The sequence below is a fragment of the Pyrus communis genome, chromosome 17 (genome assembly GCF_963583255.1).
Source record: "Pyrus communis chromosome 17, drPyrComm1.1, whole genome shotgun sequence".
NCBI lineage: Eukaryota > Viridiplantae > Streptophyta > Magnoliopsida > Rosales > Rosaceae > Pyrus > Pyrus communis.
The window spans coordinates 2,140,195-2,159,313 of record NC_084819.1 but is presented as its reverse complement, the minus strand read 5'-3'; the positions used below and the strand labels follow the sequence as shown (position 1 = coordinate 2,159,313).

At 35.6% G+C, this 19,119-nt stretch overlaps 1 protein-coding gene across 4 annotated transcripts; it reads left to right on the top strand.

Annotated features, from left to right (window-relative positions):
- The first annotated feature begins 5,593 nt into the window (after positions 1–5,593).
- LOC137722471 (histone-lysine N-methyltransferase ATX2-like) lies at positions 5,594–18,714 on the top strand. Of its 4 annotated transcripts, none has more exons than XM_068461479.1 (25): positions 5,598–6,301; positions 6,417–6,468; positions 6,589–6,663; positions 6,797–7,016; positions 7,830–7,953; positions 8,076–8,180; positions 8,734–8,939; positions 9,808–9,900; positions 10,031–10,128; positions 11,279–11,455; positions 12,043–12,186; positions 12,432–12,479; positions 12,677–12,794; positions 12,877–12,942; positions 13,021–13,082; positions 13,305–13,361; positions 14,019–14,087; positions 14,259–14,457; positions 15,221–15,496; positions 15,851–15,912; positions 15,984–16,061; positions 16,522–16,617; positions 17,422–17,525; positions 17,602–17,749; positions 18,113–18,714. In XM_068461479.1, exons 1-24 carry the CDS (start codon positions 5,697–5,699, stop codon positions 17,741–17,743), a joined length of 3,276 nt encoding a protein of 1,091 aa, XP_068317580.1. In that variant the 5' UTR covers positions 5,598–5,696; the 3' UTR covers positions 17,744–17,749; positions 18,113–18,714. The 4 variants fall into 4 exon arrangements, 2 of the variants coding, with proteins under 2 accessions (XP_068317580.1, XP_068317581.1); XM_068461480.1 differs by having other exon boundaries at positions 6,166–6,301; positions 6,417–6,479; XR_011066766.1 differs by lacking the exons at positions 17,602–17,749; positions 18,113–18,714 and adding an exon at positions 16,710–16,944 and having other exon boundaries at positions 5,594–6,301.
- The last annotated feature ends 405 nt before the right edge of the window (positions 18,715–19,119 follow it).

The window sequence follows — 19,119 nt, the reverse complement described above, 5'->3', positions numbered from 1 at the left end:
GCGATAGAGAGAGAGAGCACGGGAGAATATGATGTGGGTGTAGGTGTGTGGTCCTGTAGAATCAACCCCCTAAAAACAATTAAACAACATCCCAAAATGACAAATACCCACCAAGGCCAAAATCGTCATTCACACATACGGTACGAATAATTTGAGATGGGCTGTCACACTCATAGCACACAATTTTTTGCAAAAAAAAATTGAAATTTTTAGCTTTAAGAATATTTTGCACTGGAGTTAAGGAAAATATTGCAAAACCTTTAGATATAATCTTACCGATTATTAGGTCTTGAAACTATTTTTTATTGATTCTTAAAGTGAGAAAATATAAAAATATCTTTCAATTTAGGTTTTAAATCATTGATTACAAGTGTTTAAAAATGAATTATAATATATTTTGAAAACCACGAATATGATAGTTTGTTGTTATGATAAGAGAAATAAAATAAACATTAACCAAATAAAAAATAAAAATAAAAAATTGAAAAGGGTAGGATCGGTACGAAGATAGCGACGTTTTTCCTTACTAGTCGCTATCTTTGTGGCGATTATTCTCGACAAGAATAGCTACCAAAGTACCGATCGTATCATTTTTTTTTTTCCATTGAATAACTATAGTAGAGTAAAATAGTAATTACAATGCAAGGTATCTATCTAACAACAAAAAGTGCTGACACATGGAGTCATATTCATGGACCTAAATAAAAAAATAACTAAAAATTGGACTAATTTAATTGTTAGGCCATAAAATTGGGAAAGGGATAATTTCCAGATCTTTCCACCAAATCCACCCAATCACCTAATTCGGACCCTTGAAATTTAGTTCAACCGCTAAAGTAGTTATAACTTTTAAAGGGGCCTCTTGTTTGTAGTCGTTGGATCAAATTTCAAGAGCCTGTATTGATTGATTAGGTGGATTTGGTGGAAGGGATGTGGAGAGGATTTTTTTCCATAAAATTGGACCTATTTCAAGTTAGTTTATTTACACATAATAGATTTGTAAGGAATAAGTTAATTTAAACCACATATTAATGAAACTATTTTTGTCAACTATAAGAGGGTGAAAAAACATTTTTGTCTCCTATCACAAAATAAAATTATGGACAATACAAACTAAATTTTACAGTTGTTTTTAAAAGCATCATCTACAAAATCCTAACAAATCACCTACAAGAACTCCGGATTTTTATGGGAGTATTGTTTTATGAAACTTCGAATTTCTATCGTACTTATTTTCAAAACTTCAAGTTCGAGTTTAAGTACGAACTCTACGTTCATGATACCTGCAAACAAACACACTATACATATGTAGTGAACGGGTATAGCTTCGGGACCTATGTGTGAAAAGAATGAGTGGCGACCCAAAATATGGGCTTGTCTTGGCTTGCAGGCCCAAAATAATGGTTGTTGGGTTGCTGGGTAACAAATGAGAAGTAAATGGGTTAACAGATTATATACCCAATTATTGGGCTAAGAATGAAAAGTGAAAAACAAGACCTAACCCGTGGGCTTGTTATTTCATGCGAGCCAAAAAAACAAAGGCCCAAAAGAAAAAAAAAACAAGTGGGACAGTTTGGTGCATATGCCCAATTGGGTTGCGGGTCGACTGCATACAGCCCAGGTCCATAAGAAAGATGATGCAAACAGCTTTGTTTTGGACCTTAGAGTTTTGAAGCAGGAACAACTTGGTGGCTCGGGTAACGCGGCTTCAGGCTGCAACTCCCATGCGTGTAGGGTTTGAAAAATCCCATTTTTTTTCTTCTCTTATTCACGCATATTCAATTCACTGCAATTATAAGAACAATAAATTTAAGTTGAATCTATAATTTAAAAAAAAAAAACCGTAAAATTAGAGTTCATGCTTCATGATGACTGTTTCATGCAATCATTGCTGAAAAAATATCGATATTGAAGCTATGTTTTATAGATTACTTGGATTGCTTGATGAATATTGTGAACGGCCTTGTAGTAAACAAGCATTCAGTGCCTTAGCTCAGTGTCAGGAGTGTATTTAACAATGCGTTGTGGCCTAAATTTAAATAAAGGTGAGAGAGATGGGTGCAGCTGCATAAAGAGAAAAGATAGGCTTGGGAATTACTTTGATGATATTTCTCCGTACCTTGTGCCTTTTTAAAGAAAAATAATGGGGTTACTTGCCCTACAAGTAATACAAAGTTGTGCCTTTTTGTTTTTTGCAATTAATTCTTGAATTGTTTCTCATTCACATTAATAGTTGTTGAGACTATAAATACTCAAGTAATGATTTCTGTTGTGAAATTGGTATGTATGCCCACATAAAGAAAACAACCACATATGGCTAAGGGTGGAAAGTGGAAGAATAGAAGTCAAAATTATATTGCTTAAATAGTAGAAGTTTGGTTTTTATTGTTTTGGTGTGTAAGCCTGATACATGCATTAAAAGAGACGTATGCTTGTATTGTATGAGTATTACAAAAAGATGAAAAGCAGAAAGTAATAATCATGTTTTCCTCATTTGTCCCTCTCTCTGTTCATTTATCTTATCTGATACTAGTGAAGAAAATAAATAGAATAATACATGGCTCCCGTTTCATTTCAATCTCTAACAACTCTGATAATATATATAGGTACGCATCATCTGATAATAATATGTTTCTAAATGCTAAAGGTAATCATTATCTTAAATTGGTCAAAGCTCCAAAATACTCAAAAACAAAAATGTCAAACACTCTAATGCTTTAGCACATTCAATCACATATATTAAACATTAGCCCGTTCTATTAACTATATTTTTCTCTCAAGCGAGGCATAAATAATAATAATAAAAATATATATATATATATATATATTATATGGTCCTTTATAACCAAATATATCTCGGGATACTAAACCTAGTTAGAAACTAATTTATTTATTTATTTATTTATTTTTATTTTTTTAGTTTTACATATATTAAACTAAAATGTTAAATGGGTACCCGTTTATAACCGCGGGTAATACCCATAACCGTTCATTTAAATTTCACGGGTAAACGGTTATACTCATAATCGTTTATTTATCTAAACCACCCATAACCGTAATCGTCAAATTTAAATAGGCGGGTAACCTTGGTTACCCATAACCAATGGGTATTTGCCCATCCCTAATTCTGATAATCCTTGAGCAAATCCTTCACCAACTGGCCAAGGTTGTTCCCCTCTTTGAGCAACTATGGTACCACATATGTAATCGTTGTACTCCCTATCTTATCCAAATATCAATTTCCTATGAGATATTTCAAACTGATATTGCAAACAATGTAAGGTCACTTGCATTTACATTTATAGAGTATAATACATACGTAGCATTCCCATCTTAATAATTTCATCTCGAAGTGATGAAGCTGCATCTTAATTCAGGGACATCTCATATGCAACGAGACCTCCAACAAATCCTCATAGATTGCTCACAAGCTCCTCAGTTCTATATATAATGATGAATTGAATGAGCTCCAATTTGATACAATGAGAAGAGAACATGTTGTGTTCTCTGTTTTCACGCTAGAAGTCTTGAATAACTATTTACATAAATAAAAAAAAACCAATTAATCCAACAAATAATCAAATATTAATACTAATATAAGAATTTAGGTTTTTACATCCTTGCATGTAGCTGGAAGGGAGGCCGTAGGGTATACAGGGTATATCGTTATGTTCTGCTGTATGATACAAACCAATCTCCGCATGCAGATACATGAAGTTTCTCAAAGGCCTTTGGTAGGTAGTGACACCGTAGTGTAGGGCACCCAAAAAAGACATTGAAGAGTCAACTCCTACCTCCTTGGGTGAGAGGACACGGTGGCATAAATGAAATATCATGGGTCCGATGGACACCTTGATATGTGTGTGGGCCCAAAGGCCCAAGATCTATAGGGTAGACGGATGTCGGGCCCTTAGAGGTCTAGTGTCCACGTAACATTCTCATATTGGATGTGGTTACAATTAGCTTTAGTGGGCTTGCTCACATTAATATATTATGGATAAATCCCTCTAAACGGTTTATCAACCCTTTAATTACTTTTAGGGCATACATCCACCAATATTAAGACAAGATATCACATAAGGTACATGTGACAGAGATTACCGATGGTGTTGTTGGCTTGAAAATATAAGGCGAATAATTTGGGGAGTTGGAGATGATAACAATAAAGAGGCCCAAAAAGATGATAAATCATTGGGATTTTAGAATTTCCTTTAACTAGGGATTTTAGAATTTGTGAAAGATGACAAGGCACGTCATAGAGATGAGAGGTAAAAGGGTGAGAGGGATGTGATGGAATTAGTTTTGTGAGATATGATAATAGATTTCCAAATTTGGGGGTTTGAATGATTGCTCGAGTGGAGGGAGAAGATGATGGAAGAGAAGGCGCACAGTTAGAAAAAAAATGTGATAAAGCCATTATACACTTGTTTTATATATGCTACATAAGGAAATATTTCAAAAAACGATTATATAAAGGATAGTGTTTGCCGCACTCTATTTTCTCCTTCTACACCCTCTTCCATGGAAAATGATTGCCACACTTCTATTTCTCCTTATGCATCATCTTCCATGGTAAATGATAACTGCATTGTATCTTCTCCTTATGCACCTTTCGGTTTTTGCTTTTGCACTATCTTTCATGAAATAATTTTACCCTCTTGCTTTGTTATTCTACACTTTCATGATAAAAGGTAAGGATTGATGCATTTTGTCTCTCCTTCTGCACCATCTGTTTTCCGCTTATGCACTATCTTTCATGAAAATGATTGATGCACTTTTGTTTTGTCCATCTGCATTTATCTTCTACGAGAAATAATTGCCGCACTTCTAGTTTGTCTGACCGTCTCTTTGTTTCTATTAGTTGAATTTTCCTTAATTTATTCAATAAAAATCCTAAACAAAACATGTGAGTGCATACTAATAAAAAACAGAGTGCGAAAGTCATTTTTCGAGTCGATGTATATTTCTAGCCGGGCACCTGGCAAGTAAAGTAAACATCTGTCTCCAAAGGAGATATTAAATTTCAAACCTAAAATTTAAATTTGAAGGCTTACGAGGCAGTTTGACATCTTTTAAACTTTTGCTCTCCAACCGATATGTCAAATTTTAAACATAAAATAATAATTCATATGTATTTTCTTTGCATTAGGAATGAAAATAAACAAAATGGTAATGTTTTAAACCAATAAAAAATTAATAAAAAGCATTTAATAATTAATTAAAAAAATCTGAAGATGTTGTCAAATTTAGCAGCAATGGGGAGAGATGTCAATCCATGTTATGCCACATCAGATTTGACTTTTCGATTGAAAAACATTAATGATATCTTTTGTTATTATTATAACTGATTTGGACAATTTAACATCTTATTTGGAGATGCTACCTCTAGTTGTGAGGATTGGGTACACAAGATCAAATGTCCCACCATTTTAACGAGTTTCAGTGGTTCCATCTCTCTCTCTCTCCTCTCTCTTACTGCAGGCGGGAAACTGATATTTGGGAACAAAACCCTCCCACCCAAAAACCGCAGAGACACCTGTCAGAAGGCGTCTCTCTTCTTCTTTCTTTTTTTCCTTAAATCCCCAACCCTAATCCACTCGAACCCACAAATCTCCAGATTTAGAGAGAGAGAGAGAGATTTAGAGAGAGAAAGAGAGAGCAAAAGCGAGAAAGCTCCCCTCTTTTGCTCTCTCTCCATGGCATTTCCCCTCAAGCACCAAAACGACGACGCCTTAACGCCCCTCCGCTACCTATCTCTGAACCACGTCTATTCCGCCACCTCTCCTTGCGTCAGCGCCAGTGGGTCCTCCAACGTCATGTCCAAGAAGGTCAAGGCTCGCAAGCTTGACGACTTCGACGATGGTAATGGCAGTGGCGGCGATCAGAATCTACTGAAGCCCTCTCCCAAACCCTCAATTGTCAATGTCTACTCGCGCCGTGCCAAGCGGCCTCGCCATTGCTCCTCATTCTTCGATGCTTTGCTTGCCCGGAACGAGCCGGCGGAGGTGAAGATTGAGGAGGTTGAGATTGAGGAGGTTGAGATTGATGATGTCGATGGTGAATTCGAGAGGGTTTCGGAGACGAAGAAGAAGAGGAAGCTCGGGTTTAACGAGTTACTCAAATTGGGGGTTGATTCTAGTATTTTGTGTAGTATGGAGGGGCCTCGATTGAGGGATTCTCGCAGCAATCTGAAGCTCGATGGCAGTAAAAAAGGAGATAAATTGCGCCTCAAGAAGCGAAATTCTTCTGCTAACTGCGAGAAAATTCTTTTGGATTCGCCTTCTGTGAAGAAATGGGTCGGGTATGTGTTAGTTTAGAGTTTCAATTCTCTGTCTTTTTGTTATTTCGTAGAAAAGGTTTCAATTCTAATATGTTTGAATGATTATTGAGAAAGTGCTAATGGTTGTTTTCGACAGGTTGAGTTTCAAAGATGTGAATCCCAAAACTTTTATTGGATTACAATGCAAGGCAAGCTCTCTGTAAGCTATTTTTGACAATTGTTACAAGTTTGCTCTGTTTTGAGGATGTGAGGAGCATAGCATTGCTGTGCTTGTTGGAAATTCTGAACATTTGCTTTGTTCAGTACAGGTCTATTGGCCATTGGATGCTGATTGGTATTCGGGCCGCATTGTGGGTTATAACTCTGACACTAATAGACATCATGTATTGCTCTATCATCTTCATTCTCTCTGCTTTGTTTAATCATTTTTATGTTGTTCTGAGCGCCCGAGACAATTTGTGAAAGTTAAGGCATAAAAAGTCGTTGGAGCAATAACTTATGAATTTTGCAATGTAGATTGAATATGAAGATGCTGATGAGGAAGATTTGCTTCTATCAAGCGAGAGAGTCAAGTTTTATATCTCTGGAGAAGAAATGGAAAGTTTGAATTTGAGTTGCAGTCCCAAGAGTACAAATAGTGATGTCTATGATTATAATGAGATGGTTGTGTTGGCTGCGAGTTTGGATGACTGCCAAGAACTAGAGCCTGGGGATATTATATGGGCCAAGCTTACTGGTGTGTGATTAATCTACTGTTTTGATTTTGCTTTTAGTTGTTATTATATTTCTTATGACTTTTGAGTGAGAGGATGGTCACATATGATAACAAATAACAAGGTAATCCATTTGCATTGGAAAAAACAAATTGTTTCTTGGGCCTTTCAGGCGCCTACACAAACCAGATGGTTTTTGTCCTAGATGATTCAGAGGCTCCTCCGTAGAAACTAGATACCAGTTTTATGTTAAGAGTATATTGACCCAACTGAACATGTATTTCTGTTTGGTTATGGTTTAGGAGCAGTAGTAGGGCTCTGATTGTGTTAGGCGGCCTGAGTGGCTCCTTTCCTTCTGCTATGTTAACCACTGTAGATATTGATGTTAATTATCGCTGTGGTTTCTTGATATGATATTTTTTTCGTGGACAAGAACACAAACTTTTATTGAAAAGAAAGAAGGGAAAGAGTCAACGGTGTTCATCAAAATCAAGATCAGAATCATGAAATATATATCATATCACATTGAACTCAAAACTAGATCGGAATTGTTAATAGTGATGTATCCAATTATCTGCAGAATCTAATTTCTCTTGCTTTGTTTTTAATTGAAAGTGTAAAACTATGGCAGTTTGATCATTTCATCTTCCCTGACTGTTGTCCGACTATATGAGGATTTATTAGGTTTCATGAATCATAGATATAAATATTCAGTTACTTGTGTTGTGAGTTTCTTCCACCGTTATACATCTATTTTTTATTCATTGGAGTTTGCACCAACTGGTGATTTCAGTTATTGGATTTCACTCAAACTTCTTTCAACTGCTGTAGTGCAGGTTATGCTATGTGGCCAGCGATTGTTGTGGATGAATCCCTTATTGGTGATCGTAAAGGCTTAAGCAAAACTTTGGGAGGAATATCAGTTCCAGTGCAGTTTTTCGGTACCCATGACTTTGCAAGGTTTGGGATCCTTTGACATCTACAGAACTTTTATGTATATTTTGTGCACTTAATTACATATTATACCTGAAATTTCCATTTTTTTTTTACATGACATCGTTTTCCTGTTGTTATTTATACAGGATTAAAGTGAAACAAGCAATCTCATTTCTCAAAGGGCTTCTTTCTTCATTCCATTTGAAGTGCAAGAAGCCTGGATTCATCAAAAGCTTGGAAGAAGCAAAAATGTAATCTTTTATGGTTTTTTACACACCTTTTCATTTATGAGTTTATTCATGGTGCTAAACTCATGAATTTAAAATCCATGCATTTGTTCTCATTTGTTACTATAACCTGTTACATCATAATGTATTTTTTTAACATGGCATTGCATCCTTCACAAATCGGGCATTTTGAGATTGTTGTAGTTCTGACCCTAACTCTGCATGCTCTGAATATGTTGTGCTAGTATATAATGACCTAATACGCTAAGAGGCAAGTTTTGATGAGACAATGTGTGCATTCACTTTAATTAATATTTATGCGAAAAACTATTATGTCTTTGAGACATTATCAAGGAGGCTATGTGAATCCATCACCCTACGTAGCTTTAATTGGTAATGACTGCATTGTGGTTTTTTCTTATTCTTATGTAATTCCTTTTGTTTGTAGTTTGTACCCATTCAAATTTTACAGATCATTTGTAAGATACAGGCTTTAACCTGATTAAATTTGTTTCTCAGTGCAATATGAAGACCTTTTTTATTATAGCATAACTGGGTAATCTTTTGTTTTCATCAGGTATCTCAATGAACAAAAGCTTCCAAGAACAATGCTAAGGCTGCAAAATGGAATTAACATTGATGAATGTGAAAGCATAAGTGGAGAGGATGAAGTGAGTGCAGATTCTGGTGAGGGATGTTTTGATGATGCAGGGATTCCGAGGACACTGGATTACCTTGGAACTTCTCCCTTTGTGATCGGAGATTTACAGATAATAAACCTAGGTAATTCTTTATACTCTTGTAGACATTATATAATATAAGCTGGATGGTTCCCATGCGTTGTCCAAATTTTGATGTTATAATTGTTGAACACATTTTCATTCTTCAAGGCTAGATTTTTCTGAATCCCAACTGTGCGAGGAAACACCACTAGTCTTGTAGCCAAAGTTGTACCTCCCACCATCAAAGGGAGGGTATTGGGTTCAATCCATGCAGGGGGGGGGGTGGTTGGGAGAGGGAATGCTATTTCTATTTTGTAGACCAGACGTTTTGATAAAAAGAATGTATGAGAAAAGGATGCCCGGTGCTGATTGCCAGCATTTTTTTTATTTAATGTTTTTAGTATTTAATTGATTTAGAGATATTCTGCCAAGAAATATAGATTAAATTCAATAGTTTCTATACAATTATTCTTTAACATCTGGTAGTTTATAGAAATTGTTCAATAAATGGTACTTCATTAATTATTGACCTCTGAAGTTGTGCTTCAACGACAATTATAGAGAATAGGAGTGTTTCAAGGTTGTTTCCATTGAGGAGCTAAGTTGTTTATAGGGTAGAATTTGATTTTAGTCTTCTTTGTGGGCATCTACTGCATCGAAGTCGAGAGAGTTATCTTTTTCTGTTATTTGTTCTGTTTAAAGAGCAGGTGTTCTGTAATATGCAGTCTTCTCTGTAGTCTTATTTTTTTCATTAGTTTAAGGCTGATACTTTAAATTTAGTATTTTCAGTTGTGGACTCCACTTTTCTTGTACCTTCTGTATTTTAGTAAGTGCCTGTTTTCGGTACGCACACATATAAGAAACAAAGTATATCCAGTTGGTTCTTGAGACTTTCATCCTACTCAGTGCCATATGGAAATTTCTTGCAGGAAAGATTGACAGGGACTCAGAATGTTTTCAGGATGAGAAGTACATTTGGCCTGAAGGCTATACTGCCTTGAGGAAGTTTACTTCAATTACAGGTGGGATTCTCTCTTTTTTATAGACAGGTTTTTCATAATAAAGTTATTTTTATTTATTAGGTTAATGCCATCTTTATTGCAATGATATTAGTATTGTAATGATCTTGCTTCTGATAAATATTTGGATCAGATCCGAGTGTACTTGCCTTATATAAGATGGAGGTGTTGAGAGATACCGAATCAAATATTCGACCTCTGTTCAAAGTGTCATTAGATACAGGAGAGCAGGTTAGGCTTTCTCCAGTTTCAGTTTTGAGTGCATTTGAAAGTATGTGATTGTATCTTGAACTTCCTCACCAGTTTATCAGTTTGTATAGTATGTGATTGTCTCTTTAACTTCCTTCATCCAGTTTATCAGTTTGTGCCTCAATAATATACTTCTATTCTTGTTTACTCATATGTTATTCATCACTTATGATATCTCAGATGTCTGCGTAATACTCGAGTGCATATAATATGCGTATATTTATCAGACATGATCATGCCATCTGGTAAATCCCATTTTAGCAGAGACAGATTTTTAGGTAGTATTTGGGATTGGAACTTTGCACCCATGGATTATCACTGTTGCCTTGAAGAATTGTCAACTGTACTTTTCTTTCTCCTCCTTACTTTCTTATAGGCCTAGCTCAGAGTAATAGCTGTCCTGACTAACTTGATGACTCTGAATTCGAAAGTGTTACTTCTTACCTTGTTGTCTTCCAAAAGGGCTCAGTTCCTGGATCACTCTGATACTTAATCTTGGATCTTACATTTCTCAAAATCTAAAATCAATATAGGTGGTTGGTTTCATCTGTTGTTTGGGAAGTGAATAACCAGTTTTCCTCTATTGTTTTATGTTTATGTGGATCTTGTCCGTGTACTTCTTTTCCTGATGTATTAATGTGTATAGCTTCACCACCTGTTAAGCTGTAGTTATACCTCTTACTTCCACGGTGGTTTTCTTGCTGATAATCTTCTTGAATTATATAGTAAATGGACTTGTATATTCTCCTCCGTTTTAATCCTAATGTATATAAACATGTTAGGCATCTGATTAAAGGTTTAGTAACTTATCATTGCTTAGTTTAAACTTTAAATCCCTTAAATGGTCTACAATTACAATCCAGAAAACATATCTATTTACAGTCCAGAATATGTATCTATTGTGTTATTTTCACTAATTTTAATAGCGATGACAGCTGTGTATACTCTCTTTATAATTATGATGCACTGCCTAGGCAGTACACAATAAAAGGTTGTATTGTCTTGTTATATGTTTCATCTTCTATTTGTGATTCCTTTATTGAGTACAGGAGTATGATGCACAAAAAAGTATCTGGAATGAATATCTGCGGATGTTCTGTTATTCATTTTCCTTTCTGCTCATCTCTTCTAGTTCAAGGGATCTACACCATCAGCTTGCTGGAATAAAATATACAAAAGGATAAGGAAAGCACAAAACAATTCATTTGGTGGTTCTAATGCTAATGCTGAAGGCAGATTAGAAAGGACCTATAAATCTGGTTCTCATATGTTTGGTTTCTCTATACCGGAAGTTGCTAAACGTATTCAGGTACCTAAGCTGAGTTGTGCATTAGCACTATTTAAATTTCTTGTGCCGTTAACGTATTTATGAATAAAATGTGATCCTTTTTTTTTCTTGGGCTTTGATGCCAAGTTTTATTTATTTGTCCTGTCAAGGTCAAGTATTTATTTATTTTTGTAATAACGATTGTTATAACTTGTAATTCATAAGCATGTTCAACTGTTTTGTACTGCACCTCTCTAATGAATATAATCAAATTAAGGCATTGGGAATCAGGCCGAACTACTGTACTCTTGGGTTGGATATAGAATAAATGCCATATAAACCATGAAGATATAATATAAATGTAAATGCATATGTTTGTTTGTATATATGTATATGTGCAGTGCACACACATATGCTTATTCTTTATTATTTAATTTTGATGATATACTTCTCTGTTGAATATATGGAATCTTTTCTGTTGCTTAGTTAATGGTTCTTGACTAATATTTGTTTTGGTGACAAGTTGTAAATTGTTGAAGCCCATTCCATTTTGAGATGCTACACAAATTTTTGCTTCAGCCCGTATTCCTTGATTTCTAGCCTAATATGAATATCTGGGGTATTGGCAGAGGTTGTCAAAATCCAGGCTTTCTTCAAAATTACCTAAGTGCAAGTTAGCCTCTAGGAGATATCGAGATGCTCCTGTTGGTTACAGACCTGTTTGTGTGGACTGGAAGGACCTTGATAAATGCAGTGTTTGCCACATGGATGAGGTGGACACTGAAGCTTTTCCCCATATCAGTGACATTCTTTTCTTCTGCATAATAATTGTCTGTTGGTTTTCTGTATTTATTTCATCTTGTTTCTTTACTTTAAAAGGTCTACTAGATATATAATTATATATATATATATATTACTTTTTTCTTTCATTTCTGCAAGTTGCAGTGTTTTATTTATTAAGTGGGAGTTTGTTTAAACATTTTTCCCTATTGGTTTGCTAAGCGGTGTTTGTTCATAGGAGTACGAAAACAACCTGTTCCTGCAGTGTGACAAATGCAGAATGATGGTAAGGGTCTTTTCTGATACTGGGGATCACATTACTGCTAATGGTGGTTAAACTACTAAATTCAAGATAGATTTTGTCATATTTGCTTTAGTCAACCAAGTTTCTTTTTCAAGGCTATTTGGAATGCTTTGTTCTCCACTTTGTCGTGTGTGTTTCCTGGTTGGTTCCTTGTTTAATCAGTAGTAATCTTTTCGTAGGTCCATGCAAGATGCTATGGAGAATTGGAACCTGTTGGTGGGGTACTATGGTTATGCAACTTATGTCGGCCTGGGGCTCCTGAACCTCCACCCCCTTGCTACCTTTGTCCTGTAATAGGTACTTATAATTCAATTAATCTTTGACCTTTGTAACGCCATGGATTTCACATCATTAAATTATTGAACTGATTTTCCTCCAGGGGGTGCAATGAAGCCTACAACTGATGGGTGCTGGGCTCATCTGGCTTGTGCCATATGGATACCAGGTTCATGAAAATACAGTTTCCATTTTTGGTCATTGAATATTTATTTATTTTCCTGTTAATGCTTTGAAAATGTATCAGAAACCTGCCTATCTGATGTTAAGAGAATGGAGCCAATTGATGGGCTTAGTAGAATCAACAAGGTATTTCCTTGTTCACTTGTATGTTTCCACACCATATGGCCGTCTTCTTTTGTTCGCACCACTCCCCTTTGTCTTTGACGTGTGTCACCTTTTTTATGTTTATCTTGTGAGGATTTGTGTGTTGCAGTGGTCTCATATAGTTTTGATCATTTCGGATCAAAATTACTAAAAACCTTACTGTCGAGGTTTTCCCGCTTCCACTAATCTTCTGTTTTGTGACAGGACCGTTGGAAGCTATTATGTAGTATCTGTGGGGTTTCATATGGAGCCTGCATTCAGGTAGTTCATTTATATTCCAATAACAGCCAACGGCTTGTGAATTTGTTGAATTTATAACATGTATCGTGATGTCAAACTGGCTGAATATTTTGTTGCAACTTGCGGGGAAGAAATTTTGTTGAATGTTTTCTCGTCTGTTTAGAAACTCACGGAATGAATGATTCATATTGAGGGTTTTCTAGAATGTTTTACTTATATTATGGTTATCAATCTGCTTTATTTATTGCATTTTTGAAGAAAGAAGGGTACCTGATCCAAGTAAAATAATTAACATAATAAATGTTCCAGAATTGAGCATTTGGTAGAATCTTTTACTCTTATGCTATAATGCTGGTTACCAATCTTCTTTATTTGGTGTTACATTTCTTGAAAAAAATGGTTAATGTGTCTTAAAGAAAAATATACTTTTAATCCATCTTAGAATATCATGTGAAAAACTTTAAATTTGTATTCTTTTTGTCCCGTACATGATTGTTGCATCTATGTAGAAATTGGTTGGTTTTCATATGTTCTTTACTTATTTTCATATGATATATCTATTTATATATATATATATATCCATCTTTGTATCTTCCCTGATTTAGTTTTCTTAACTGTATAAATGTTGTTGGTCAAAATTCATTGATAATAACCTGTCTCATTTTTTGCCCCTTCCAGTGTTCAAACCATACGTGTTGTGTGGCATATCACCCACTTTGTGCACGGGCTGCTGGTCTATGTGTTGAGGTAGTTGATTTTTTTTCATTTTACTTGCATCATTGGTTTTATGTTACTCTCTTTTTTTTTTTTCAATAATTTGCTGGATGCATTACTGAATGATTTTGATAGATTTTTTGCCCGAGGTAGTTCTTAATTATTTTCTGTTTGTTTTTGTATTCTATATTTATTACTACGAAGCTTGAGGATGAGGACAGACTACATCTACTATCTGTAGACGATGATGAAGTAGAGCAGTGCATTCGTCTTCTTTCCTTCTGCAAGAAGCATAGGCAGCCAACAAATGACCGTTCAGCTGCTGATAACCGTATTAGCCGAACGGTGCGCCGATGCTCAGAATACATTCCACCGTCCAATCCATCTGGTTGTGCTCGGACTGGTAAGTAAATGCGTAATCAGTCTACTTTAGAGTAAAGTTTACTTGAGTGAAATTTTACAATCCTGCTGCAAATTACCTCACAAGTTTGTTTACATCTCTACGGCGCTTTTGGTACACTTGACAGATATGATGTTATAAATCATAATGTCTCTCCACTTATTTTCGCATGCTTTGCTTATGTACTGGTTCCAGTCCCCCATATAATAGGAAGATTTGTCTTTCTTGAAGTATTTGTAGTTTTTGCACAGGTGGTCATTGCAATATTGCATCCTTTTAAGGAAAATTGTACTATGAAGCCATGAATATTTGAGGTTGCCAGCCTCCATTTACTGAGAGTCAAAGTTGATTATGAGTTATACTGCTTGTTTGTCTTCTGCAACATGTTCCAAACTTACTAGGTTTGACACCCTGAACTTGACTCCATCCTCAGTATAACTTTCTACATCTTCTACCATCCCTCATCATGTCACTCTCATTTACTCTTTTGGCCTTTCCTGCCATCATCACTTTACTTCTTTTTTGGGATCATACTAAAAGATGGTTCAACGCTTTATGGGATAGATACTTAATTCCAAACAATCAAGTGCATGTTTATCTTTTCTGTTTAATTAATGAGATTCGGTAGAGTTTGTGATCTTTTTTTATGAATGCTTGTATAGTGTATTTTTACTATGAATCATTGATATAGATATTAGACACTCAGTTTGTTGAATTTATTATTTTGAAATTCATTAATTTTGTGCTCCTTTCAACCCTTGGGCAGAGCCATACAACTATTTTTGTAGAAGAGGGAGAAAAGAACCTGAAGCCATAGCTGCTGCATCCTTAAAGCGTTTGTTTGTCGAAAACCAGCCTTACTTAGTTGGTGGTTACAGCCAACACCAACTGTCAAGTAATTCACAGCCTCCAAATGGCTCTAAGTTCTGCTCTAGCCTTCAGAGGCTGAAAGCCTCCCAGCTTGATGCTCCTAATGACATACTGTCTATGGCTGAGAAGTATAAATACATGAGGGACACCTTTCGAAAAAGACTAGCATTTGGTAAGATATAGTTTTCTTACTCATATGGTTACCTGAATTTCCTTGAAACATTTAAGAATGTTGTATGTAAATCTAACTTCTCTTATTTGTGTTCAGTTTGGTTATCTTCACCAATCTCCTATCTGGTTCTTTTACTTTCTATTTAATTTTTGTAACAATATTGTGTTTCTTCTTTGAAGCTAGCAGTGATGCTGGTATCCCAGAGTTTTATTATTTCTTCCAGTAGTTTTCATATCATAATGTTTTCATGACCTTGGTTGTGTAGTTCAGTCACGTCATTCAGTGTTATATTTTACTCTTACCGTTGTTATTCTGAGTTTTGTCTTTTGGAACTTCCTTTTCTTTTAACTGCAGGAAAATCGGGAATTCATGGTTTTGGTATCTTTGCAAAACACCCACATAGAGCAGGGGACATGGTAAACTAATGTTCTTAAGTAAAGTTTGACTTGTAAAAGATTACTTTGAAGACTGATCATATCTCTTGTAGGTGATTGAGTACACGGGTGAACTTGTTAGACCTCCTGTAGCTGACAGGAGGGAGCATTTCATATATAATTCCTTGGTGGTAAGTTAGGCTTTGTTATTCTTCCATGCATTTTATGTTGCCGGACAAATCACGTCAGAAGTAGGTATCAAAATTGTTCATGGATAACGAATTAGCTAGATGGAAATCGATGTTGCTATCTTCCCTTGATCTTGTTGGTCTTTAAGTGTAAACTATTAAAAGTGTCAAAAGCAATGTGAGCCGTAGATGCAAGCCCTAGCTGTATTAATAGATTTATACTTTATTAAATTCTATTCACATGGATAAGCAGCTTGGCTATAGTTGCATACATCCTATCCTAAATTTTAGTTCACTAATCATGTGCTTAGGCATCTATTATTTTAGATTTCATCATGCTCATCTATTATTAGTTCTGTATACATCATATGTATCTCCATTTTAGAAACTTGTACATTTGTTGATGCTTGTGTATGAAATGAGAAAGAAATGGCTCTCTAAAGCTTTACCTTTTTGCATGCAGGGGGCTGGGACTTATATGTTCCGGATTGATGATGAACGAGTCATTGATGCCACAAGAGCTGGAAGCATTGCGCACCTTATTAATCACTCTTGTGAAGTGCGTATTATCTGACTCTTGACTGCTTATTTAGTTTTAATTTTGTGAAGTATCTATCATCTTGAATTGTCTTTGTACTGAACATAATCCAGAAGAAACTGAACTTCACAAGGATGTGCAGAATCAAACTCTCCCATAAATACATGCCCACCACCTGCAGCAAAATCTCCTATGTTCCATTTAAGAACTCAAATTAAATATTGCCAGCACGGCACATCAACCAAGCACCAAGTCTCTTTTTCTCCCTCTAGAAACTTAGGGCATGCTTACTTATTTGGAATGGCATACCTAAGTTCAACATGGGACCCTCTTTTTCATTCATGATAAGTAAGCATCCCTTTGCGCTTCTCATAAAGTAATGCATCACAAGATTCTGGGAGTCATAATGTAGATTGACTTGATATCGTTTTCATTGAAGCAACAAGCTAAATGCGTCAACATAAGAAATTATGGGAGAATGATGCCTCTGTTTAATAAGAAACGAGTTAATGAATGAATTAACTGATTAGAAGTTTTCTTATTCCTATTGATTTTTCCGAAACAAAAATTCATTGAGAAGAGAGCAAAGTGTTTGTTCTCAAGTAATATGGTAGTCGTAGAGGCTTCTAATTTTGTGTTCCTTTTTAACATTTTACACAGGTTTTTATTGGCATTTTTTAGATATGGTTGAAATCATATAATTTATATTTTTAATATTGCGCATGCTTTTGTGATTACTGAATTTATATTGAATGGCTTCTGCACAAGCTTTTTATTTGTTTATTTAACTTTATACTTGCTGACGTTTACCTTTCTGGTGTGCAGCCAAATTGCTACTCAAGAGTCATAAGTGTTAATAACGATGAGCATATAATTATATTTGCAAAGAGAGACATTAAACGATGGGAAGAACTTACATATGATTATAGGTTATCCTCAATTCTGGCTGTATGCAATTTTTCCTTTTTATTCATTTCAGGTGCTAATTTCTTCTTAATATCGCAGATTCTTTTCAATAGATGAACAGCTAGCATGTTATTGTGGTTTCCCAAGATGTCGGGGGGTCGTTAATGATGTTGAATCCGAAGAGCGAGCAACCAAGCTTTGTGCCCCTCGCAGCGAGTTAATAGATTGGAGTGGTGAATGATAAAAGGTAGGTGAACAGTAGCGCACTTTCTAAAATATTACTCCCAAGATATATGTAAGCTGAAGATTTTCAGCGAGATATATGAATAGACGTTTTACCTTGAAAGTTGATGTTTGTTAGTAACCAACGCGTTGCATCTGCAATGCCCCAAAACCTACGTCCTTTCCCCCAATATTAATATTTTGGTATCTGCTCTGTATTTTTTTTTCAGTGTCGTCTCACACTTCTGCCTCTAAGTCGCTGTGCTCATTTTTCTCATCGCTGTCAATATCACATGACTAATTTGGTGTTCTTTGTCAATGTCCCATGTCATTTGCATTGATAACGTTTTCCTTGTGCTGATTGTACCCTCCGTTTTTGTTTGTGCAGAAATGTCTTGTTGTAAAATATGTTCATTCAAGATCCCGAGGAGACGGATTTCTCCCAACAATCTGCTTTAACTGTCTATTCTCTCAAGGCAGATGGAGTCCCCGGTTCTCTTGTTTTTACATGACAAAAAAAAAACTAGCGATTCAGCAATATTTTTTTTTTTCTTTCTCGGAAGCTGATCCTCTTCTTGGTTCGGAGATGTAAATTTGAAGATGTCATCGAGATCCATAGCAAAGGTCAGTTTTACTTGGTTAATTGTAATTGTTCATTTAAGTACACATCAAACTTTGTGGAAAATAAGTAGAGACTTTATGAATGGAAGGTAATTTGGTGGTGGGTATAATCTCACCTTGGTTTCCAAGTTTTTGATGATTCCCTTCCTGTTTCGCTGCCTTACCGGCATTTTCTTTGCATAAAACTGCAGGGTTCCATCTAAAGAGATTGTTGGTTTTTTCGCTAATTGAATTTTTGTATGTCGGCTCGTTTGAGATTGCTTTTTTAAGAAACGCCAATATACACTCGTAAGGGCTTTTATTCCAAACAACTCGCAGGTGCTTTCGGAACATTTGGTAGATTAATGAAAACATTCCTGAAAAATTCGCTCGATTATTGCAAACATCTCAGGAAAATTCTTTCTCAACTGTTCGTTCTTGATAAATTCAAGAATTGCATCTCTGAGTATGAAAGACATCGTCCACGACTGTCGTTGTTCTTATTACCTTGTTTATGACAGCTAATGGAATAGGAGCAAAATCTTAATCTATCGTTTCCCCGTTCTAAAGTATCGAATGATGCCACAATGACAAACGCCACATGCCATGTACTACGGAAAACTTCATAGATGCTTGGTCAGGACACAAAATCCGTATAAACGTTATGATCTCTTGCCCATTATGGTTAAAGGGGGAGTCCAATCATCAACCGTCACATCATGTGGAGAATTTTCCATTATGGTCACTTTTGCCCCAAGACTAGGATTAAGGCGAAAATAACTCACTTTACATAAT